General features: G+C 31.8%; 1 protein-coding gene across 1 annotated transcript in view; it reads right to left on the bottom strand.

Annotated features, from left to right (window-relative positions):
* GEFmeso (Guanine nucleotide exchange factor in mesoderm) overlaps positions 1–27,385 on the bottom strand; it is a 68,178-nt gene that overhangs the window by 4,969 nt on the left and 35,824 nt on the right. Inside the window, 2 exon segments of the mRNA XM_085486435.1 lie at positions 33–128; positions 373–1,823. Of these exon segments, the coding sequence (XP_085342561.1) occupies positions 33–128; positions 373–1,823 (1,547 nt within the window).

The following is a 27,385-nucleotide window of genomic DNA, read 5'->3' as shown; positions in this document are numbered from 1 at the left end:
ATTTTGCAATTAAATATCTCGACGAATCTCACTTGTAATGTATACTGCAATCGAGGATTATCAAAAGGTATCACATGAAAGCTGAATGGCTCCCCCGGGATACTTTCAATCAGCATTAAGTTTGAACACTGAAATACAATACAATTATTTGCATAATTTTAATTAATTTTTATACTTAATTTTTTTAACATATTATATTTTATATTCTTTAAAACTATATATTTAAAAATCAAAGGAACAATTTTTTCAAAAATTCCATAATCCCAGGATTTTTCAAGGTAGAACAAAACTCCCTGGAAGAATTCCAGGTTTTCCAGGTATTTCCAGGGAGTATACACCCTTTAATCAAAACAAAAAGCTCAAGATACCAACCATGATATGAGCTTTGTAAACCAGAAGGCCGTCCTCCCTCTTCTTCGTCAAGAGGAGCATACGATCGAAGAGGAAGGCGTGTCGCGGCGCCTTGGCCCCTCGCATTCGGAATCTACCCTCCGCTACCAGTTCGCCGCCGGTAGTCAGATCCGGTCCCAGCCAGCCGTAAAGAAGCGATTGAATTTCTTGGACGCGCACGGCGTGCTCGTGCCGCCTCTTCATGGCATTGATGTGCTTCGCTATCCCGGTCATCGCGGCGAGAGCGGCCTCGATGGCGCTCACGCCCTCGTCAGCCTCGTTCTCTCTCGTGTTACAATCGGCGCCGTACTCCTTGGACAGATTCTCGAGGAGCAGGTGATACTTGAGGATCCTCTGGACCGGCTTGAGGAGGAACGAGCCGAGCGGCAGCGCGTGCTTCAGAGCGGTTTGACGCTCGCGAAACGCAGACGCGGTCTCTTCCCGGCCCATCAGATCGGTCAGCACGGAGACTGTCCTGGGATAATTGGTGCAGTACTCGGTGTAGACCTTGAATCCCGCGTTGTGCTCGATAAACGTATTCGCCACGCAGACCGGATCCAAGCCGCATCTCTCGATGTCCCCCAGCAACTCCCTATTGAACACGAAGATGTCCTCGATGTTGCTGAACAGATCGCCGAGGTTCAACTGACGGGCGAACGACGGCGGATCGTCCCGCCAGAAGATCAGATAGCCCTGAATGACTTGGCGCAGGTGCTCGACGTAGATCGCCTCGGTGTCCACGATCTCCAGCAGCACCCTCTCGACGGGATTGCGATGGGGGTCGCAGTAACGCGGTCTGTAGCAGCTCGGACCCTCCTCGGCGCTGTCTCTCCTTCCGGCTCCGGCCTCGTCGCTCAAGATTCTACAACTGGCCTCGGAGACGGTCGCGACTCCGCTGTCCGCTGAGCCCTGCGAGCTCGCGCAGGTGTCCGCGAGGGACTCGACCGAGGCCAGATACGGATTCGCGGCGCAGGTGTTGCCGCCCTGATTGCTGCCGCTGCTGGAGGACGAGCTGGACGCGATGGAGCTCCCAGAGAGCGGTCTACCTCCTCCGTTCCTGACGCGGCGCGTCCTGGTGTACCTGAGGGGGATTAGGCCGTTGCTCTCTCGCCTCTCGTACGTCGGCTTCTCGACGACGACGACGACCTCCCCGTTCTCCACCAGCATGGCGTTGTCGCTGATGTCGCCGACCTCGGCGTACTCGCTCTCCGCTTCTTCCTCGTCTTCTTTCTTGCTGCTCTTCGCCGGTTCGCGGAACTGACCCAGTATGGAGTCTCGATGGGCGCTCGGCACCAGGCTCAGGCGCTTCTGCAGAGCAGGCGGGATGCCGCAGGACGACGGCAGGACCACGTGCTCGCCGGCGTAGTCATCGCTGCGACGCGCCAGCTCGTCAAACATCCCAAGCAGCTGCGGCACCAGGTCCGTGCTAGTGCCTGCGAGTGGAAGTAAATAAAATTAATTTAATTATTATTATTAAATTATTATATTATTTTTTATTAAATAGATTTAATTGTTATTATTAAATAAATTAAATTATTATTAAAAAGGTAAGAATCTTCTCTCGACCGTACTGGCAAATATTATTTATTATTGATGAATTATTATATATTATTAAATTATTACATTATTTAATAGATTTAATTGTTATTATTAAATAAATTAAATTATTATTAAAAAGGTAAGAATCTTCTCTCGACCGTACTGGCAAATATTATTTATTGAATCACAACCCTTCTTTGAGTCCTTATCAAGTGATTTGTAAAAATAAAAATAAAATTATAATTTTAAGATGTCAAGAACGAAGATAGTATCGGTTTGACAACACGTCAAGACGAGTTATAAATTATTATTATTAAATAATTACGTTATTATTATTATTAAATAAATTTAATTATTATTATTATAAAATAAAATAAAATTACACTGAAAAATCAATGTACTTTTATATAGAAATTACTAGAATTTTCCATGTGTAATTCCATGTTCAATGGACTATTTTTAATTTTGAAGATATGTAAGAATATATTTCATACGAAATTACAAATAATCTGTAATCTTCCATATGAGTAGCAATATTGCATAATTATGATGGGTTGGAAAAAAACCCAGTATAATCATGTAATTTTACACGAATATTTTTTTTCAGTGTACGATGTAATTAATATACAGGGTGTCTAATTTTGTAGAAAAAATGCCCTGATCTTCCTGGTACTTTGATTAAAAATTTCAGGTAAAATAAAAAAATTGTAGATGCAGCTTTCGAAAAGTTTCATATATTTTTAATGTTTTTTATTTATGCAATTTAAAAGTTATCAAGAGTGCATCAATTTTTCTAATATTTAATATTGATTTATTAATTGCAAAATTAATTTAAACAACAATAAAGTGCAAATATAAAACAAACAATTTATTAAACATCTTATAAGGAATATTTATTAATTTAAATTAATTATTTATCAAATAAATAAGGAGTTTGGTTTTAAAAATGAAAAAAATTTTTATAAAACTTACATAAAATTTTGATAATAAAATAGATCGTCCATAAAAAAATTACACAAAATTTTAATAAAAACTTAAATATTTGCAAAGGGACATGCTTTTTAAGTTTTAAAAAAAAAGAGTAAAATTATCAAAAGTGTAATTTAAAAAGAATTCCCTGAATCCCAATTAAATTCCATGAGAATTCTCCGATTTTTCATGCATACACCCTGAATAAATTACGAATTTGACATTAAAAGATATCAGCTGTGTATTATTAAATCATATTTAGTGATAAGGAGATTAAATTTAAGTGCGGTTAATTTCTAGGATAAGATAATTACCCAAAAGCTTTTTTTAATTGCTCAGAGCGCTTCTTGATCATTTATATCAATAATTTGAATGAAATTTCTCCTTCAAATATTTCTCGGAACAGATTCGACGCGTTTCGAAACATCGTTTTGATTTGTCCCGAATCTTTTTCATTTACTCGAGAGTTCGTCATAAATTTTTGCGAACGAAAGACAGATGCGAGAGAGACTCTGGCAGATGGAAGAGAAATACTATAAATATTAATAATAACCTTCAATTCATCGCGAAGAATGGCTTCGTTCGCGCGAAAATACCGTTAACACTTTCTTTCGCGCAATCAATCATTTCCGATCATATTGAAGATTCTTAGAATGCTGTCTTGAGAAATTACGGGCCCTTCTTGCCACTCGACTTGGCACTTTATTCGTCGAAGCAATTACTCACGACAATTATTTAATTAATTAAGAAATGATCGTGAATGCGAATCATCGTATTGCTATGGCAACATGCTAATGAAAATCCATTTTTCTTATTCTGCATCACATGACATATCGAAAAATGAAATAATAATTATATGCGTATATAGTAATGAATATCTTTAATGCTTTTACCCATACAGCACAAAATATTTTTTAAATCCTTTTCAAATATTTCTTAAAAGATAAAATAAATCTCGAAAATATTTTTAAAATGTTTCTATGTCCGCTTTTCTATTTAAAAAATATTTTTGGTAATAAGAATGTTTAAAAAATATTTTTTAATATCGATTTAATAATATATTTCAAAAATATGTATCAAATATTGAACAAAATATTATCTGAGCGATAAAGAACATTTTTAAAAATATTAAAAATTTTTTTTTAAATATTCTAAAAAATGTTATCACAAAAAATTTTTTAATCATTTTAAAATGTTTTTATGCAATATTTTATAGAAATATTTAGAAATATTTTTTTAAAACATTTATAATATTTTGTGATGAGTTTGAAAACATTTATATTTTGTGATCTTTTGAAAGATTGCATATGAAAAAAATAGAGGATACACATACATCGATATGTACAAATTTTTTTTGATGAAAATTTTATCGTACATCTTTCCTCGTGTCTGTGTTTTAATATTTTATTGTATATAATGTAGAAAATAGATCCATAATTAATTAAAAAATATTTTTGGCATTTGCTTTTTTAATTTTTTTTTATTTTACTAAAAGAGACTATTTTGCTTATTCAGTGCTATATTATTTAAATAATTATTCATACTGTATTATATTTAAACAACTATTTGTACTGTATTATTATTTTGCTTTTTCAGTACTATATTATTTAAATAATTATATTGATTATATTGTAGTTAAATAATTATTTTTACTGATATAAAGATTTTTAAATAAGTAAAAAGCGCCTGCAAATTTCTGAAAACAACACATTTTGTTGAACGCAAACCTTACGAGATACATTATATCCGTAAAATACAAAACGGTAAAAGAGAAATTAATAATTCTCGTTTATATCAGATCGATGAATTTATACGCAAGAGGGGCAACAAAGGGGTGAAGAAGAAGGAAAGGCGATCATCTATTGACATATATCCGCGATATTTCATAAATCGTAAAAAAATTTCGCTAATAAAAGCCAGGCAAGAAGGATCGTTGCGCTGCCGTTGGCTGCTTTTATCGTTAATGCGATCGCCTCCAATTAACTCGCTTCCCGTTTATCGGCGCTAAGAGATCAGCTTGTGCCGATCCGATTACTCGCACACGATGTAATTACACGAATATGTACAGCATAGACTGGATATTCGCACTATACAGGATGTCCCAAACGCGTGGATATTTTTTTTCAATTAAACTATGGCGAATCCCGCTTATTCAGACTTAACATTAAAAAAAAACTCAATTTTATCCGCGTAAAATTAAATTAATTAACTTAATTAAATTAAATACATTTAATTAATTAATTAAGTAAAGTAAATTTATTTAATTTAATTAATTAAATTAATTAAGTGTGAAAGAGAATTTTTGGCGTTCGAAATTTACAGAGAAAATTGTCCCCTAGAATTTATCCTGAAAATCATGACAATTGTGGGGTAATATGATATATTAAAAAAATTTTATGAGATTCTTTGAGATTAATATTTACATTTACCACAATAAAAATATTAATATCTGTCACGATAAGATATAAATTTTATTAAAATAGGTAGCAAAATTTCAATAAAAAAACTATATTAAAATATATTAAAAATTATATAAGAACTTATGATTCTTTAAGTGTTTTAAGTAAAGTAGATGCCAAAAGAGTGATAAACATATAAAATATTTTACATAAATTTTACAATACAACATAATAATTTTCTTATTAGCAAAAATGATAAAATTTGTAGCGAATTTTACGGTAAAATAGTAAAATATAACGAAAAATTCTCTCCGTGTAATTAATAAATTATGAATTTAACGATGAAATGTCAGAAAGAAATTCTTATAAAATTCTTTCAATATCATATTGTCCTACAATTACCATGATTTTCGGAGTAAATTCTAAGAGAAAATTATCTCCGTGTATACACTCTGGTTACGTAACTATCACACTTTACGTCTAATTATTTTGCCTATTTCATCGCGACGACAGAGATTTCCCGACGACTAGATTGAAAATCGCCGATTAAAATTAGCCGTCTTTCTCTTCTTCTTCAAACATCAAACCGGAGAGAAATTCCAGCCGCTGCGGATGAGCTCGAGTGGAGGAAGGATGAATTTAAGACACACCCTGTATGCAATCATCGCGATCTCGCACATGGAAGTCGATTGTGATGTGTATAAACAAACGGGAGTAGGATTTTCAATTTCCTCGACGTGAAATCAACATCGTCCGCAAATGTACTGCTACTGGTGCGCAATCACGTAGGTTTGCACTCGTGATTTATTTTAATTTATTTTTTTTATGACAACGCACAAATGTATTAAGAGTTTAACTAGGCTCTGTAATATATAAATATAAATTTAACATATATAAGATAGGCAATAAGAGCCAAATCGCGGATGACAGTGCGTTATTCTAAACGAAACTAAATTTTTTCGTTAGAATTAAATACCTGTGCACAAGGCACCAAATTTTTACTTGGACACGGCCAAGATATAAAATTGGAATAATCTCTACAAGAGATTTTTAATTCCATGTATCCCCTATTCCCCCTAAAGAAATAAAGTGCGAGAGAAAAATATAGATCCGAAAGTCGCAGAATCGGGAATCGAACCCGAGACCTTTCGCTTGCCGGGCGACTGCTCTTCCAACTGAGCTATTCAGATCCTTTCGATTCTATACTTTTCTCTGTTATATATATTAATGTTGGTAAATAAACGCCTTTAAGCCGGGTTCGATTCCCGATTCTGCGACTTTCGGATCTATATTTTTCTCTCGCACTTTATTTCTTTAGGGGGAATAGGGGATACATGGAATTAAAAATCTCTTGTAGAGATTATTCCAATTTTATATCTTGGCCGTGTCCAAGTAAAAATTTGGTGCCTTGTGCACAGGTATTTAATTCTAACGAAAAAATTTAGTTTCGTTTAGAATAACGCACTGTCATCCGCGATTTGGCTCTTATTGCCTATCTTATATATGCACAAATGTATATTACACTTACACACGCACAAATACGTATATTTATCCGTGGAATTCTCTGTCTCTCCGATACGGATATATAAAATATGCAAATCGTCCGCGATTCTAAGCGCGTCCCCGATTCTTCGTGTCTCTCCCTCGGATTTACTCGTCGCAATATTATCTCAGTCTCCCAACTTGTGCACTCTTGGCTGGAAGTTCCTCTAATAATAGGAACACAGGGCACACACGGACTTTCATGCGATTTAAGACCGCCTCGTCTAGACCTCGATGTTTCAGTAATTTTACAAACAAATATATTGATGGAATAATTGACTCTTTAACTATTTTACCGACTTTGAGTTCAAGGCCTTTTCTTTTTATTGGTTATACAAATTGAAAAATCCTTCTCTACTAAAGTACTCTATTAAAGTTCTCTATTAAAGTATCGATAATAATGAACGGGGAGCGTTGTAATTTTGTATAAAAAAACAAAGTTAAAAAAATTACAGTTGTTTATCGGCCTTTTGCATCAGCTCATAAAAATACTTATTAAATACAAAAGTTTTGCAGTTTATTTGTGCACAAAATATGGCGCTCCCAATAGAGTTGACATGAAAGAATAATACAAAAGTAATAAAAATGAGATTAAAAGTCTGGAGGATTTTTCAATCTGTATATTCAAGAAAAAGTGAACCTAACTTAACATAAAATCGGTAAAACAGAACTACGGCAGCATCCCTTTAATTAGCTCTTTTAAGCGTTGCATAAAATATTCAAAGTGAAACAAAATGTTTGGTGTCTCGAACGAAAAAAAAGAGATGAATTTATCACAAAAATACGCTATACTATCTTCGAAGTCTCTTGCGAAACACCTTGTCCTTTTGTTTTGAGAATAAAAATAGTTCCGATACATTTTGACACTTTGACGCGGAACGAATTTTCCATGGGAAAAAAAAATAACGGGATTTTATGTCTTTCCGACGTGAAGAGATTTAAGGGCTTACGAATGGGACCCTTTGATCTTCAAGTTACTGTGTCTAAGAGGGCTCTCGGTTCTGAGATTTCAACATAAGTTTTCGTTCTTAAAATGTATCGTATAGTGATGGTGTTCTAATTTACCCAGAAGAGGCGACCAAAAATAGAGAACATTTCGGAGATAATCATGTTAAAAATTGGAAAGAAATATCAAATGTCAAAAAAGAACTAAAAAAAAAAGAAATAACTTATATTTTTTTTTAAATATTTACAATATATATAAATAAAATAAATATATATATTTATTACACACATTTCTTTACATTGTTCGGTTTTCGAATGAAAAAAATAAAAGAAGCATAAAATAATTATATTATTTTTAAATAAGAGTTTTACAAAGAAAAAGAATTAAATACAAAATTTTATAATATTTTTATTCGAGAGGAATGATTTAATCTCGCGTAAGAATTCATTACCTATACAAGCACTAAAAGGAGAATTGTTTCGATGATGAGTGATACTGCAAGCATGCTTTCACAATTTCTCGATCGCGTTAAAGGGGCAAACTGATGGAAAAGCGTGCAGTCTCGATTACAAACTGATCTTACAGCTGGTACCTCACACGAGGGCTACGAAAATAGCGTTCGCAAGGAGAACAGAGAGTAGAAGGAGAAGATGAAGACACACCACGAATCGTTCATTGACAAAACTCCGATACTAAGCACGTATTTGCTCGTATCGCGTTCATTGACACGTATAAACTCATTGAAGAAAACGTCTCTTCGATACGAAGTAGCAGAGTAATTTCAACTCGATCTTTAATGGACATTTTTTCAAGATTCTTTTATTCAAATTTCGTTAACTGAATATTTTTTTGATGATTATTAAATTAGGACTCCTTGAAGAAACTTATTTAATTAAAAAAATTTTTTTATTCGCTTTATCTTGATCTGTATTTGACTTTCAAGATTCAACTCTTTAAAAATGTCCCTTTTTCGCGCTTTTCATTAGATTATATTTAAAGTACGTGATGTAGCAACACGTGCAACCCTTCTGTCAATGATGGATACAGGGTTGGGTATGTTAATGATTTTTTAAACTGAGTTAAATTAAAGTTAGTTGCTTAAAAAATTAATTTATAGAATTAATTAATAGAAAAAATTGTCATCATGCAACGTGTCAAAAAAATGTGCATAGTATGAAAATTTATGTTTTCTTATTAAGAACGGTCTCCGTTAAAATTGTGTTCAATATTTAATACATTCATGTGTCAATTTGACATATTGCTGTTGTGTTAATTTAACTTAAACGTTAAAGTTAAATTAAACCAACTGAAAAAACACAATGTGCATCTATTTTTAATTTTACACAATAAATATGTTCTGTTTTATTAGTGACAAGATTTGTCCGTTAACATTTACAGAAAAAAATGTTGATTTTTTTATTTTATAATATAAGTAAGGATAATAAAATCTAAAATCAACATACCTATTTTAGTTAATTTTTACATTAAAACTCTATGTTAATTTTAAACACAAAATTTATTTTAAATTACTTAAGACTATTTTACTTTGCATTTATTTTGTGTTAAAATATTAACCTAGTATTTATATGTCTCCATTTAACATATCCGTATTATATTAAGTTACACAAAAATTTCTATGCACCGTTTGGAACATTGCGTGCGATGTCTGCTAAATTTAACAGAATAAGATAATTTGTCAACTGTGTGGTTGGTTGCCGGGTATATTCACACATAAAAAAGTTATGCATTGACAGAAGGGTTGAACAGGAGCGGGAGAGAAATGGGCGTTCAATGATGAAAAGCAGCGGTCGCTGAGAAAATGTTCAAGTGCCCCAGGGCATGCGACTGCATGCATGCCAACACGTTCCTATGAATCATGATTCCGCATAGGTGTGGACGTGCATATTCGCTTTGCATTCGCCGGCTCTGCGGCGCTAGACCCGGCGCATAAAATCTGCATGAGAGAAAGAATAGTGACGTAGAAGAGTAGGGAGACGCAAACTCGCACAGTGGAGTCCGATAATATTGTATTACGACTGATATCTGAGTGTTACTTCGCGGCGAATTAAGGTCAATTGCACCGGCGACATCCCCGGTCAATTAACTCTTAACGATTTCCTGTCCGTTCGAGAATCGGCTTAGCCGAGTCGTCGAGGTTGATTTAGACGGTGCTTTTTATAATCTCGCTCGCGAGGAATCTCCGAGTTACTCGATTCCATCAAATAAATAAATGCGGAAGAATTATGCGCCTTATTAAGACGAGATGTTCCAGCGAGATGTCTCTTGAAAAAGATGGGCTTAGGTTTGTCATGGATGAGTTCTCCTTCCAATGATTTCTCATTTTTCTCATATGGCATAGAAATATATTACAAATATATTTATATACGGAGAGAATTTTTTCTTAGAATTTAAAAGAAAATCACGGTAATCATGGGATTTTATTTTTTTATATTTTAATTCATTTTTTAATAATCTTTGAAGGATACTTTTTTGAAAAATAATGGAAAACAATTGTCCAATTATCCCATAGTTACATAATAAAATAGATATTTTAATATAAAAAAGGAAATATATTTTAAGTGACTTTTTTACACAGAGATTTTTTTCATAGAATTTATCCTAAAAATCACGGTAATCGTGGGACAATATGGTATTGGAAGAATTTTATAAGAGGTTCTTTGATTAATATTTTCACTAGTACAATAAAAAATTATTAATATTATTAATATGTGCATGGTAAAAATAATCGAACATATTTTGTATCTTATTGTGATAGATATTAATATTTTTTTATTGTGATAAAAATATTTCGTTATATAACTATACGATAATGGAACAATTTTTTCCATTATTTTTCAAAAAAGTGTTCTTCAAAGATTATTAAAAAATGAATTATTTTATTTATATATAAAATATAAAAAACAGGGGGAGAGAAGGCCAGAGGAAGCATTTATCCCCCCTAGAATCGGCCAAAAATTAAGCAATTGCTCTCTCTTTGAATAAACGCTGAAATTTACTTGCACATTTAATATAAAAAAATTAAAATAATAAAAAAAAATTTTTAAACTAAAAGATGCAAAGAAAATCTTTCTCGACACCTATTTTATGATAAAGCTTTCAATTATCAGGCGTACATTATATAACTTTCAAAATATTTCTAAAAGTAACATTATATGAATCACGCCTCTCTCCCTGCAGACGTTCTTATCAATACCTATATAAATTCTAGAATTAAATGATTATAGCATGACGGCGAGAATAATATATTGCGTTATCGAATGCCCTTCTTTCCAGCGTCGAAGAAGAGGATTGTAAGAAACGTTTCCGTGCAGTCTCCGTGCTTCGCCGGAGGCCAAAGACGGCGGAGGCTACCGTTAACTGGCTGATATCCAAAGTTCGGGAAAGTACGGGAAAGAAAACGGGCAGTTGCATCGTCCCGGTATATATACGACTCCTGGTGCAACTCGATTCCTCGTTCTGGAAACCGATCACGCGCGATTCCGCGCTGGAAAATTGCGCGGCGCGCACGACCAGAAAAGGAGAAAAGCCGCGCGCACAACACGCATACACACACACATATATACATATACATATACACACACCACACATATATATATATACATACACACAGGGTGTTTCAGGAAGAAAGGTACATATTTTAGGAAGTTGTGTAGTATGGACCATTTTGAGTAAATAAGTTCATATTAACACATGTCCAATTTTTCAATAGGTGTGGAGTTACAGTTGTTTGAATGTTAAGCATCTACAAAATCTGCCACAAATGAACAAGAGTATAAAAATGACTTATTTCTGCAAAAAACTTACAATAATTAATGAAGACCACATGAAGAACTTACTGATGAAAATACAAAAAACTTATTGGTGCTTTCATTGATGCAAAAACCCTACAAACATAAATAACACAGATTTTGTATCAATAAAAGCACCAATAAGTTTTTTGTATTTTCATCAGTAAGTTCTTCATGTGGCCTATATATTAATTATTGTAAGTTTTTTACAGAAATATATATATACATATAGAGGGTGTAACTAAACAAAGATATACGAAGCACATCATCGGATGCAGGACGACAAACTAAATCGAAAAGTCCTGAGCCATTTTTTAATCTGAGCTTTATTTTTGACGCTACAAATTGTTAAAGTGTGCCAATCAGCGCGTGGGTACAACGGAAAACAGCGCCTTAGTAGGCGTAGCCACGCGCTAATTGGTCAATCTTTAACAATTTATAGCGTCAAAAATAAAGCTCAGATTAAAAAATGACTCAGGACTTTTCGATTTAGTTTGTCGTCCTCCATCCGATGATGTGCTTCGTATATCTTTATTTAATTACACCCTGTATATATATAATATATATACATATATATCTATACATGCAGGCGTGTTATGCCACTCACGTAGCCGTGGCGACAAGTGCAAGGACCGCGCGTGTCGCGGCCGCTGCACCCCGGAATTCCAGGGTGTCCCCCTTTTATGGCTCTTCTCTGTTCCTGGAGGTGCACCCGGAAACGCGCTAAGCACTCCAGGAGATGCATTCTGAAATGCACGTCGAGAGAGACGCTGTTACGTTACGAAAAGGTTACGAGGCAACTGCCGAAAATAATTTTTGCCGCGGTAAAAATATGCACGTCACGTGCGAGAATGACAGATATTTTTGCGACAAATTCGTTTTTTTAAACGGAAAAATTTATAATATATACGACGAAAGATAATTAATTTCTAAAATTAGAATAAAATAAAATAATTTACAAGATTGATCCTCTCGCGATAGTTAGATTAGATAAATTTATCTAGTTTGTCGAGATAAATCGTTTTTTTAAAGATAGTTTAATTAAATTGAAAAATGCAGAAACAGTATAAAATTTATTTATCGCATCTAATTTATTTTAGTTATTTTTTATTTAGAAGAAATGAATATTAAAGTAAAAAAAGTAGATATTTCTCAATACATAAAGAATTTTCTTTTAGAATTTACCGTGAAAATCATGGTAATCGTGGGACAATATGGTATTGAAAGAATTTTGTAAGAGAATTTTCTTTGATTAAATATTTACTACAATAAAAAATATTAATACGTATATAGTAAATTTCACTATATACATAGTAAAATTAATTGAACTAATTTTATATCTTATTCCAGTAGATATTAATATTTTTATTGTATTAAATATTAATCAGAGAAACTCTTATCAAATTCTTCCATAATTTTCAGGGTAAATTCTATAAGAGAAAATTCTCTCTGTATATGAAATATATTCACTATAGAATTTATATTTTAAATTACAACTTCGAATCTGGTTATTGAAAAGCGAGACAAAAATTGGGAGAATAAATATCAATAAAAAAAAATATTCCTGTATTATCTCATATATGTCATTGTTCTCGTTTCTATTCTGAGATTGAAACGATGCGATCTTCGGTTGATTGTGCAAATCTTGCAATACTGCGCTACAATGAGATAATTGAGGCAAATATAGCAAATGAGACAAAGCCAACAGCGTTGCCCTGCTAATATTTGTTCTGTGATAACGAGATATTACACAAAACATGCGCAAACGTTTGTCAGATAAGAATCGCGAGATTAAATCGATGATTCTATATAGGAAATTGAAATTGTCTACTCGCGATTGAAGAATTAGATCACCTTTGTCTACTAATAACATTCCAGCGTTCTTATCAGTTGTTCAGATCAAAAATTAATTAATTTATCGATATTAATTATAGTAAAAAGTATCAAATTAATTTATCGTTATTTGTAACTAATTTTTTTAACAAGTAAAATATATTGAAAAGTACCGATTGTGGAATCATTTTTAATAAAATTTTTATTCTTGTGTTCTTATATTAATTAGTGTTTTCGCGAGTTAGTGCGAATGTGAATGTCACAATGGAGCAATAAAAGATACAAGAGAGAAGGAAGAAAGTCCAATGTGACATCGAATGACGATGGAGCAATTTATAATTTTCTTAATTTATTATTTATTTTTTGTTCTAATTCCAATAACTTTAAATAATGCTTTTATATATATAAGGAATAAATTGCATAAATGTAAATAAAAATAATAAAATATATTTTATAGCAAAATAATAATAAAAAGAAATATATAAATTATATATATTGACAATAAATTAGTACTTAATTATATATATATATATATATATATATATATATATATTATATCATATATTAATTACTCGCAAGACAAATAAAAATCATGGAAATGATAAAAGTCCAGTTTAAGATTAGATTGAGAAAAGATTAATAAAATAGAAGATATTACATAGTCGATAAATATTTGTACGCTCGTCTACGATCGATTATAAGATCTCTTGAGCAATGTACAACGTTATAAAAACTGACAAAAATTACCATATTTCATATACCGTTCTTAGGCAACTTTAATAAAGGGAAAATATGTACGAGTAATATTTTTTTAAAGCACGCACACAGTTGAAAAATTTGTGTTTTTAATAGATATTACATGTTTCAAACGGTTCACAAAAATTATGTTAATTTAACATAACATGGAGATACAAATACTGTGTTAATATTTTAACACAAAATGACGCAAAACTTCAACCAATTTAAAATAAATTTTGTGTAAAACTAACATAGAGTTTTAATGTAAAAATTAATTAAAAATATGTTGATTTTAGATTTTACTATCCCCACTTATATTATAAAATAAAAAATCAACATTTTTTTCTGTAAATGTTAACGGACAAATCTTGTCACTAATAAAACAGAACATATTTATTGTGTAAAATTAAAAATAGATGCACATTGTGTTTTTTCAGTTGGTTTAATTTAACTTTAACGTTTAAGTTGAATTAACACAACAGCAATATGTCAAATTGACACATAAATGTATTAAATATTGAACACAAAAATTTTAACGAAGACCGTTCTTAATAAGAAAACAAATTTTCATACTATGCACATTTTTGACACGTTGCATGATGACAATTTTTTCTATTAATTAATTCTATAAATTAATTTTATAAGCAACTAACTTTAACTCACAGTTTAAAAAATTATTAACATACCCAACTCTGTATCCATCATTGACAGAAGGGTTACACGTGTTGCTACATCGCGTACTTTAAATATAATCTATAATAAAAAGCGCGAAAGTCTTTTGTATTTTGTTTCGACACATTTTTAACATTTGCCTGGGTATCCATTCAGAGAAATAACAAAAATTTCTGTGGACCGTTTGGAACATGTGATATCTGTCAAATTTAACAGAAATTTTTCAACTGTGTATGTAAATAAAAAAAGATTGATGAATGAAGCATCCTGGCGCGGACAATGGCATTGAAAAGTATTGGACATGTGTCACACATTTTCTTTTTTTTTCAAAAATCCCGATCAGAGACTCGAGAAAGCCTTCCAGGCACGTTTCTCCTAAAGCATACAAAAGATGTCGAAACGCCGGTATTCGATAATAATTATACAAGTGACACACACACACACATACACACACACACACACACGTACACGTGGTTTTACGAAATTGACATTTCGTCCCTGAAGCGAGCTGTCACTTCTCGGAACTTATAGAAACTGTAACTTGACGTGTGCGTGTCTCGGTCGTAGTTTCTATCATTCGACACAGACTAACTAGCCTAATAGTTTACACAGACGTCGCAATAATGACTTGGGAGACAATGACTTGGATGACAATGACTTACGTGTCTTTTACTCCAATATCGCGCCGACGATTTTATCCCTCCGAGATACGTCACTTACGATCTGGCTCGGACAATTCGTTCGTTTTTCAATGTCGACCACCGGCAGCGATTATTCAAAATGATTCGCTCATCTCGTCCATTTCCGCTAATTATCGCGCTACGCGTTCGAACCGGATAAAGTAGTCACTCTTCGAGAAAATCCGTTTCCTTGTAACGATTACAGCGTCACGACCATGTGACATGATATAAGATCGCACGCTTTCGCGAAACGAGTATTTGAAACAGGTTTAGATCTTCCTCGTAATACAAGTATCTGATAAAAAAAGGAGATAAACCATCGAATATTTCGAAAGCACTTGTGTCACCATAAGATCACTCTCTGTCGAAGACGAAACTTTGAACCGAGCGTCTGCGCTTGCGAAATCCCGCCGAGTAGTAAAGGAATTTAATCACCCGCGAGGCGGAGTAAAAAGAAATTCGAAGCATCCTCGCGTGATAAGAAAAATAATAAATGATCGCTCTCTCTCTCCCTATCGATCGATCGGACGCGATAATTCTCGGATCTACAGTATCTATCCTCCAGCGAGTCGACAGAAAAATATCCCGCCACGCGGAAGAAGAGAGAAAAATGCGTCTGCGACGTCGCGTCGCCATCCGAGTAGGTGGGTCTTATAGGTATCCGGCCTCGGCCAGGTAGATACCGAGTCGCGCACAGTACAGCCTTTGCCGCTCGAGCAACAGGTAGATACTGGCGACCGCGGATGGGAACGGAGAGCTAAACGGAGCGAGCGTGCCACTCGGATGGCTCGCATCGAGAGTGCCGAGAGCAGAGCGGTTAATAAGTCGACGTCCACACCGGCGAAGTGCACTGTGTGAAGAGAAATTTTACTTGCACAGTTGAAACATTTGTGTTAAATTGGTGGATAGAAATTTATATTAATATTGAATATAAAAAATTTATTAATATAAATTATAATTTATATTCAATAGAAATTAATATATAGAGGTATAATTATAGAAATAATTATAATTATATAATAATAGTAATTATAAAATAATTATAGAAATTAATTAGCGATTAATTAATCAATTAATCTCTAATTAATTTCTCTATAATTATTTTATAATAATTATTATTATATAATTATAATTATAGAAATAATTATATAAATAAATATAATAATAATAATTATAAAATAATTATAGAAATTAGAGACTAATTGATTAATTAATCTCTAATTAATTTCTATAATTATTTTATAATTATAATTATAATTATTTCTATAATTCTCTATATTAATTTCTATTGAATATAAATTATAATTTATATTAATAGAATTTTTTTCTGTGACAGAAAAATCTTGCTCTTGACAGATAATCTTGTCTCTAATAAAACAGAACATATTTATTGTGTAAAATTAAAAATAGATTCACATTGTGTTTTTGTAGTCTTTTTAATTTAACTTTAACATTTAAGTTCAATTTACGTAACAGCAATATGTAAAATTAACTCATAAATGTGTTAAATATTTAACACAAAAATTTTAACGGGAACCGTTTTTATCAAGAAAGCACAAATTATCCTACTGATGACTAAACCTTTCAACTAACTTTCAACAACTTAAATGTAATATATTGTATAAAAGAGTAATTTAGTTGAAAGGTTCAGTCAAGGCACCACCTTTTTTTTCAGTGTGGATAAGATACAACAAGAGAGGCCATCGAGTGCACTCTTATCTGTCATTCTATATCATCGGAACATTGACATAAGAATGGGTGACACTGCGAGAATTAGAAGTGTGAAATTGAAAGTGCAACAATAAACAAATCATTCAAAATATTTCTATCTGTCACAGAAGATTTATCTGTCACAGAAAAAATGTTAATTTTTTATTTTATAAGTAGGGATGATCAAATCTAAAATTAACATATTTTTAGTTAATTACATTAAAATTATGTTAATTTTACACAAAATTTATTTTAAATTACTTCAAATTTTTTATAATGAAATATCTATCAAAAATTTTTTCCATAATTATTTAAAAAAAAATAAATTATTATTTAGGTAAAATATAAAAATACATATTTATTAAGTCTTGATTGATAAAATATAAATTACATAAAAATGTAGATAAAAAAATACATGTTACATATTGATTGTATGATAGTTTTTCTCTGTAACTTATATCTCTGTCATTCATTCATAGCCTGCTTATAGTAATGAGTCTCGGTCTATGCAACTAAATGCACAAGGCGGAAAAGATCCATTGAGAAATTCTGCGTAATATGGAGATTGGAGTTAAATCGAATGACAATTGCGTAATGCGTCTGCAGTTACAGTTATGTCAATCATGAGAGTATTAAAATATTACATTAATACATAATCGCGAACCGATGGACACGTGTGACAGGATATCAATTTTTCGAGAACTTTCAAAGATATCTGCAAAATAATCTGTCGTTGATGAATTTTTAGCGATATAAATACGTATAAATTATCTAATTATAATATATTATAATATATATATATATAATATAATATATTACGATATATAAATACATATAATGGCATAAATTAAAATAAAACAAAATTTATTTTTTTTTGTTATTAAATAATGAGTGAGTTTCTATAATAAGCTTTTAAAACTGTCTAACGATGTTTCTTTTCGAATGGAAAAGCTAATTTGGTTATAAAATCCATAAATCATAAACACGTCAAAATTATCATATATCCAACGCGGGATTAACGTGCGGCTTTCTTTTTCATTCTCTTCTATCCTTTAAAATCCTCTTATCATGCATCGCACTTTGACGACTGACAGAGAAAGAATAATCTTCTTTCTTTCTTCCTTTTCTCTCCGCATTAATTTATTCGAAATTTCAACTTTACAGATGCATTTTAAGACTCATAATCCTCTCAATCAGAAGTACCGTGAAAAAATTATATAAAATCTTATTTGCTCCTGCATTTCAAGATTGAATTTATCTCGACTCGTCAAACAAAAATATATACTTTTTCTACATTTCAAGATTTATCTTCTTATATCGAGTAGATAATGTTCTTGTTTCATCAGCGAACTGTGTATTAGCTGATAAAAAAAAGATGACATTCTATAAAATGTAGCAATAAAAATAAAATCATAATAAAAAATATTAATATGTACATAGTAAATTTTACTCACTACTAAAATGAATTGAACATTTTTCATATCTTATTGCGATAAATATTAATATTTTTTTATTGTAATTAATTTTATTATAAAATTTTTTCATTACCATATTGTCCCACGATTATCACGATTTTCAGGATAAATTTCAAGACAAAATTCTCTACAATGTGTATTTATTTATGATAATCATTATTAGAATAACTTATTCATCATTAGAATGACTTACAATTAGTCCCTATCCTCCAATTAATCATATAATGAAATTCCTTCTATTTAAATCAATTTTATTACTAAATTAATTTCTTTATTAATTTTATTAAATCTTTTTAATAATTAAATAATCTGTTTCATAAATTTTTTTATTTTAAAAATTACTTTTAATATGACAGATTTTAGTGCATTGGATTAAAATCCCAAATAAAAAGTTTTTTCTTTTATTAAAATTAATGTTATAAGTAACTAAATCAATTTTATTACTAAATTAATTATTAAATCTTTTTGATAATATAATCTGTTTCATAAATTTTTTATTTTAAAAATTACTTTTAATATGGCAGATTTCAATGCATTGAAATAAAATCCCAAATAAAAAGTTTTTTCGTTTATCAAAAATTAATTTTCTAAGCAAGCAACTTAAACTTAACTTGGTTTAAAAAAATCATTAACTTATCCAACCCTGTTCATTAATTATTATTAATCAATTAATTATTATTAAGTAATTTTATTACTAAATTAATTTCTTTATTAATTAATAAATCTTTTTAATAATTGAATAATCTGTTTCATAAATTTTTTATTTTAAAAATTACTTTTAACATGGCAGATTTTAGTGCATTGAATTAAAATCCCAAATAAAAAGTTTTTTTTTTTATCAAAAATTAATTTTCTAAGCAAGCAACTTAAACTTAACTTGGTTTAAAAAAATCATTAACTTCCCCAAGCCTGTTTATTAATTACTATTAATCATAATCTCCGGTGTGAACGTCGCCGTAGAACGTACGCGAGGGTGGAGTGGGGGATTCGACATCGTCGCAATGAATTACAACGAGCCCAGTCACTGTGTGAATGACTCACCGAGGTACTCTAAGTCGCCGCTGCTGCTGCGGAGCCGCGTCACGCGCCGATAAAAGGCTCTTCCTCGGCTCTCTTTGCGCTGGAAAGAGGAATTTCAACCGCCTGGAAGGGAAGTGAATAACCACGGGAGCCCGGGGAGGCATTAGGATAACCCGGGTTCCCTCGACTAAGGGGGCCTTCGGACTGGTTCGACCGCGAATTATGAATCATCGAAATGCCATACCGGCGTGTCTGAAGCGCGCTAATAATCGTCCGGGTTTCCGAGTAAAATCCAGGAGGGCTAACGGCATCCTCGACGCGCCGGGAATAGTCTTGAGCCGCAGATTAGCTGAGGGAGTGATTAGAGCGATGACGTGGACGCTTGTGCGCCAAGTCAGGAATGTCAAAAAAATAAGATACATTTCGCTTTTATTCTCTTTCTCTCTATCGAGTTCATCGCTCGTCGAAAGGTATTTAAAACAATGTTGAGGGTTTCCGAAGAGGGATAACAGGTATAAATCTCCGTGAAAATGTCATTGGATCGTTTTTAAAAATATAATAAGTAACTTAATAAAAAAATCGATCTTTGACAATCGATCCTTCTTTCGTAAATTGACGAAAAAATCTTAATTTAAAAAAAAAATGGTAATAATTTTTTTCTTATTGAATTTAACGAAATGCAATATAAATCTGTATAAAATTGCTAGATGCAATTCCGCGTATATCTCGCTTATTGCAATTTAATTATGATTCTGATTAAAATATTGCATCTATTATTTGTGAGATTTGCACGAGATATCGCTCGTCGAAAGGTATTCAAAAAAATGTTGAGTGTTTCCGATTACATATAAAGGAGTGTAATAATTTTTTTTTTATTAAATAAAATGCAATATAAATCTGCATAAAATTGCCAGATGCAATTCCGCGTATATCTCGCTTATTGCAGTTTAATTATGATTAAAATATTGCGTCTATTATTATTTTCGAGATATGCACGAGCCGTATTATATGTACATACGAGAAACTGTCGGTATTCGCTAATTAGCGACCAAAGAGTTAATGCAACAATTCGTAAACGACGCGTGTTTCTGTCTGACCCGACGAACGCGGCATTAATTACGTTACACAAACGTACTGTTATAATATTTAGCGGCGCCAATATGTGCATATATAATACATCACGCACACACACGCGCGGGATTTTCCGATGAAAACGCATACGCGGCACGCAAATTCCTGCAACAAGGAATATTCGACGCTCTTTTATACCGCCGTCGAGGACGCATATGCATAATGTCGTAAGAGAGAGACCTGCTTCAATGACGGATACGTCGCTCACGGCCAAAGAAATTTGCCATTCAAGCTGCTCGTTTTTATACAGGCGACGGAAAATCGCGTGTCGCAAAATTGCGAAATAAAACACGCAGATTAAAAAGAGCTCGCTCCACTTTTAACACGCAAACTTATTCTAATATCGTATATTCTTGAATCTATAAGTGTATACGCAGAAAAATATTTTTTTCATATATTTTATTTATATTATTTTTATTTATTTTATATATATATATATTTATTATATTATATTTATTTTATTTTATTTTATATTTTATGATATACATACATTATATACAGAGATAATTTTCTCCTGGAATTTATTATCCTGAAAATCAAGGTAATCGTGGAATAATATATAATATTGGAAGAATTTCATTTTTTCTGATTCATATTTTTTTGCCATAATAAAAAATATTAATATATACCACGATAAGACATAAAATATGTTCGATTAATTTACTGTACATATTAATATTTTTTATTGTGTAAATATATTTAAGAAAAATATTTTTTCCATATATTTTATATATATTTTTATATATATATATATGATTTTTATTTATTTTATATTTTATGATATATATACATTATATACAGAGAGAATTTTCTCCTGGAATTTACCCTGAAAATCATGGTAATCGTGGAATAATATATAGTATTGGAAAAATTTCATTTTCTCTGATTCATATTTTTTTGTCATAATAAAAAATATTAATATCTACCACGACAAGATATAAAATATGTTCGATTAATTTACTGTACATATTAATATTTTTTATTGCGTAAATATTAAACAGAGAGAGAGAAAATTCTTTCTGTGTAGAGACAGAAGCCGCTGGAAAAAAATTGACACAAACGTCTCTCAACTTCGTTCATCTGTCAAATATATATAAATTCTCATAGTTTCTCGAAATTCTGAATTCGCGCGGAAGTCCTTAACTCGAGAGATCGATCCATCGAGCGTGCGTATATCGCACTCGCAGCTCCGATATACCTTCTTGCACCTTTCACCGGCTTCGATAAGGAATTATATTTAAACCAACACGACACGTAACGCCGCCGCAGCCGGGAGGAATGAAGAAATCGCGCGCTTTTATCGGGATTTATTCGCATTCGCGGAATGCAACATCGTAATTGCGTCAATAAACGGGAGGCCGTATTACGCTTCTCTCTCTTTCTCGCTCCGCGATTATACTTTCTTTACTTTTCTCTGTTTATATAATTGTCTCCTCGAGAGAACATTATATATATATATATATATACATTAAACATTTGTGCGAGTACATTAAACTGCGAGAATTGTTTTCTAGTTTCTTATTCTCGCGGCAATTATATACACACTTTTATAAAAGCAACAGGCAACCTTGCGTATAGACACGGCAATTATTATTCTCGGCAAAGTAAAACAGAAAGACAGCTCACTGATGGAAGCAACAAAGGACTTCTCGCCTCTCTCGATTCACGAATATGTCTGGAATCGGAAACTTTCCCGCAGTCGCGGAATGAAAATGCAAGGCGCCGCGCCGCCGCTCAAGAAGGCACGTCAGGCATCTGACATTACTCGTACCATATACGGGGTGCTCGGAAACAATGGTCCATTTCGATTCCTTTTCATTAATTTAGTCAGTTTTTCTCAGAAAAAATATCCAGTCAAATGCTGTTTATATCGTTTTTTTCAACTTCTTGATTTGATTTTAATGGTTTCACGAATAAAAAATATTTAGTAGAGAACACAGTTGAAAAATTTCTGTGAAATTTGACTGATGTCACATGTCTCAAACGGTCCACAGAAATTTTTGTGTTAATTTAACATGATTTTTGTGTTAATTTAATATAATATAAATTTAACATAATATATTTAACATAATTTAACATAATATTAAATGGAAACACAACTATTGTGTTAATAAATGTAAAATTTGAAATAAATGTTGTCTAGAATTAACATACTTTTAATGTAAAAAGTAATAAAAAATATGTTAATTTTAGATTTTACCATCTCCACTTAAATTATAAAATAGAAAATCATGATATTTTTCTGTAAATTTTAACAGATAAATCTTGTCACTGATAAAGCAGAACATATTTATTGTGTAAAATTAAAAATAAACGCACATTGTTTTTTCAGTTGTTTTAATTTAACTTTAACATTTAAGTTCAATTAACAGAACAGTAATATGTTAAATTAACATGTGAATGTATTAAATATTTAACACAAAAATTTTAACGGGGACCATTTTTAACAAAAAAAAAATCAAATTTTTCTATTGAGAACTGTCCCTATATTACATCTGAAAAATTATCATGCCTAAATTTTAGCTGAATAATAGCTAATATTTTTAAATTATAGTTTAAAGAGAGTTCTTTCAAAAATATTAACTACAATTAAAATTTAGGCACAATAATTAAATTATAAGACAGCTAAAATTTAGCTATTATGGCTAATATTTTTTGTTCATGCTCCAGTATATGTAAAATTGTGAAAAATGTTATTCTTTTATGTAAAAAAATTGCAAAAAATAATCCTGCTTAACTTTTTGATGAAGAAGAATTTTAAGAATTAAGAGAAAATCACAACTGGATTCAAATCAATTAAATGTGAATACAAATTAATACATACTTTGGTAGCTGACGATATGCGACACGAATTAAAAGTCTATTAAAGAAAATTCCATTTTATTATCTAAATAATTTGTTCTTGGATTTAATTAACTGGAAATATTTCGGTGGCACCTACTTTTACTTACAATTTAGAAATTCTTCGTTTGACGATTTTTATAAAAGAATAATCAAGTACTTGAAATTGCTCGAAGGAATCCGTGAAGTCGGTCGTTGTCATTTGTTGAGCACCCTACATGTATAGCTACGTGCATGTAAGCCTCCTAATATCGTGTATGGTAACGAAATAATTATTAACCGTAGTCGAGAATCGCACCGGTAGTTGTTAACATCATGAAAGTACATTTCTGGGAATCGTTCTCGATTTCTTCATCCGGGAGAGATGGCACTCTATTAACCCAGAGAACAGCTGAGAGAGTGAATAAATTCGTTTTGTTAAATTCCAAACTCATTATCAGAGACATATATGTATTAAATTAATATATTGCTATTGTGTTAATTAAACTTAAATGTTAAATTATTGAAACAACTGAAAAAATGTAAAAATGCACAATGTGCATCTGTTTTTAATTTTACACAATAAATAAATGGTCTGTTTTATTAGTAGCAAGATTTACCTGTTAAAATTTACAGAAAAATATTGAATTTTTATTTGGTAATATAAGTGGATGATATAATATTTTATAATATAAGGATAGGATAAAATCTAAAATTAATATATTTTTAGTTAATTTTTACATTAAAACTCTATGTTAATTTTACACAAAATTTATTTTAAATTACTTGAAGTTTTGCATTTATTTTGTTAAAAATAATAACACAATATTTGTGTCTACAACCGTTTGGGACATGTGATATCTGTCAAATTTAACACAAATTTTTCAACGGTGTTCCCTTAAATAGACAAAGATGTCATTAATTATCAGTGAATAAAAACACGCACACTTTGCTCCTCAATTTCATATTGCACTAATTATGACAAGATTTCACGAAAAAAAATCAGTAATAGAGTGTACGAATCTTTCGCTAAAAAATCCAGAAATCCATTTCTGTATCAAAATATTGTTACAAAAATGTATATAATTAGGAGACGCACTTCTTTTAACATTACTGATCGAAACAGCCTCAGCATCATACTAACTGATCCTTTCAATGAGATTTCACTGACTCGCAGTGGTACACTTATAACCGATTATGAGATCATTAGTGAGACTATTCACCGTTGTTCGATATTATAATACACTGATTCCATTTAAGAGATTGGAGATGTAAAAGCGTTGCACGAGTAACGTTGCTAGAGATGATGGCTACTGATACCGATATATCGTGCATGCCAAATTTGATCGTATCGGTATCGGAGGGAGGAGAAAAGAGGGGAAATTGTGGCGCAACTACAAGAGATCGTTTCTCCATATCGGCGCCGCGAGACGGTTTCCTTTTCCCGCATCGGAAAACTTTCTCGAGATGCAGCGATCTTGCTCGCGCATATACACATATATACATATATATATATATATTATTAAAATAAATATATTTATAAATATAAATAATACAATAATAATAATAATAATAATAATAATAATAATATAATAATAATATAATAATAATAATAATAATAATAATATACTTATTCGAATTCAATAAATTTTTTTTTTCAGTGTATATATATATATATGTATGTATGTATGTATGTATATTGTATATATATATGTCCGCAGAAAGTCTATATATAAAACGTCGCCGCTAATACGCACGCGAGTAATATCGCAACCGGGAGTCCCGACGAGAGCTCTCGTAAGTAATTGCGGGGCGTAAAATCCGGTTCGCGGCGTTATTATCGGCGGCCGCCGATCGGAAACTGGTCGGATAGGAGCTTTCATAAGTGTGGACAAGGCATGCCGACGTGTCCTAGATACGCAGGGGGCCTTACTCCAAAAAATCATGGTCTCGCGATTCAACGGGAAAAAAAGATCCGAGATTTTTGGACGGTCGTGTGCGAGAAAATACGCGAGAAATTCCTTGCATTTCTATAAGGAGAGGTTTTTCCGGAAATTCATTCGACAAGTATCTGTTTGAATAAAATTTAATAATACCGGAAGTCAATGATATTTATCAAAGTAAAAAAATAAGAAGGGTCTTAACTATAAAAAATCATGCTCGCGATTTAACGGAAGAAAGATCTGGGATTTTTGGACGGTCGTGTGCGAGAAAATATGTGACAGCAAAATTCCTTGCATTTCTAAAGAGAGGTTTCTCCGGAAATTCATTCGACAAGTGCCTGTTTGAATAAAATTTAGTAATGCCGGAAGTCGGCGATATTTTTCAAAATAAATAAATAAGAAGGATCTTTCCTTATAACTTTAAAAAATGTTGTTTAATGTATTAAACAAATAAGTATGTTATTATTATTTATTATTTGTATAATGTTATGATTTCGTATTTGATATTTAATACCACGCGATATGAGAGACGCGATACTCTTTTTAGACAGACACAATAAGATGCAACGAGATAAATTGAAGGTCGAAAATAGCAAGTGCTTCTTCTCGTAATAAGATAAGAAAGGATATGAAGGTCAACAATAATACAGCTCGATTCACGCGAGAGAAGAAGGTATCGGGTTTCCGTAAATACTGTACATTTAACAGGGAAGTTATGCTACGAAAATTCTGTCATTTATTATTGTCTTTACGTTGTACAAAATAATCAATCTGTGAATCACATATCTATACCTTTATAAATATATCGACATAATTAATTATTTTGATAAGAATCTAAAAATATAATAAATTATAAAATCAAGTTTTCTATAAAAAAAAAAGTAACATATTACTATTATAAAATACATAAATATAAAAAAATTAAATCTTATATCAATCGACCGGAAACTGTCATCGACTTTCTGTCCTGTTGAGAAATTCTTCTACCTAGATATTAAATTAAGAAACTTAGGAATAATCTATTTCTCGCGCGATAGAAACACATGACACTAACGATGCTGTTTCTGGTCTAATAAATAAAAAAAAAAAAAAAAATCTTGCGTCGCGAGATCCCAGGAGAAGCATTATAAACCTATCATTAGAACTCTCGTATCCGGGGCACTCGAGGAAAGGCACTCACCGAGTCGCGCTAAAAATATACGCCAAATAAATCTTGATCACGCAATCCAAAACGGAGCCCTTCTTCCTCCTCGCCTTGAAATATACATATATATCGGTTCTGTGTGCCCTCGCTGCAATTTGATCGTCAATTAACCCTTGTACTATCAAGAGGGGTCCGCCTGGACCCCAAGCGGGATTTCATTCAGTCGTGTTTTTTAGCCTCGCGTCCTCGAGAGCACGTCCGCACCGTCTTTTTATACCCTACTCACAATCAGATATCAGATCACGAGACCGCAAATCTTGTTATCCGCGTTCCAATAAACGAACGACATTTTATGAGCATTATTACGTGCGAGCGATCTTAACACCGATTAAAAAATCCACAGATGAAATGAAATTAATTCGCGTTGCCGCCTGACTTACGAAGTAATAAATATCGCAAAGAGGAATTACAAGAAACTTAAAAATTGAGAAAAATATATTATATATAAATAAAATACATATATATGTATACATAATACAAATAAATAATATAGACGGAGAATTTGCCCTGAAAATCATGGTAATCGTGAAACAATAATGGTATCGGAAGAATTTTATAAGAATTT

The sequence above is a fragment of the Nylanderia fulva genome, unplaced genomic scaffold (genome assembly GCF_048542155.1).
Source record: "Nylanderia fulva isolate GAGA-0341 unplaced genomic scaffold, ASM4854215v1 Scaffold43, whole genome shotgun sequence".
Classification (NCBI taxonomy): domain Eukaryota; kingdom Metazoa; phylum Arthropoda; class Insecta; order Hymenoptera; family Formicidae; genus Nylanderia; species Nylanderia fulva.
This window is presented reverse-complemented; position numbering and strand designations above follow the sequence as displayed.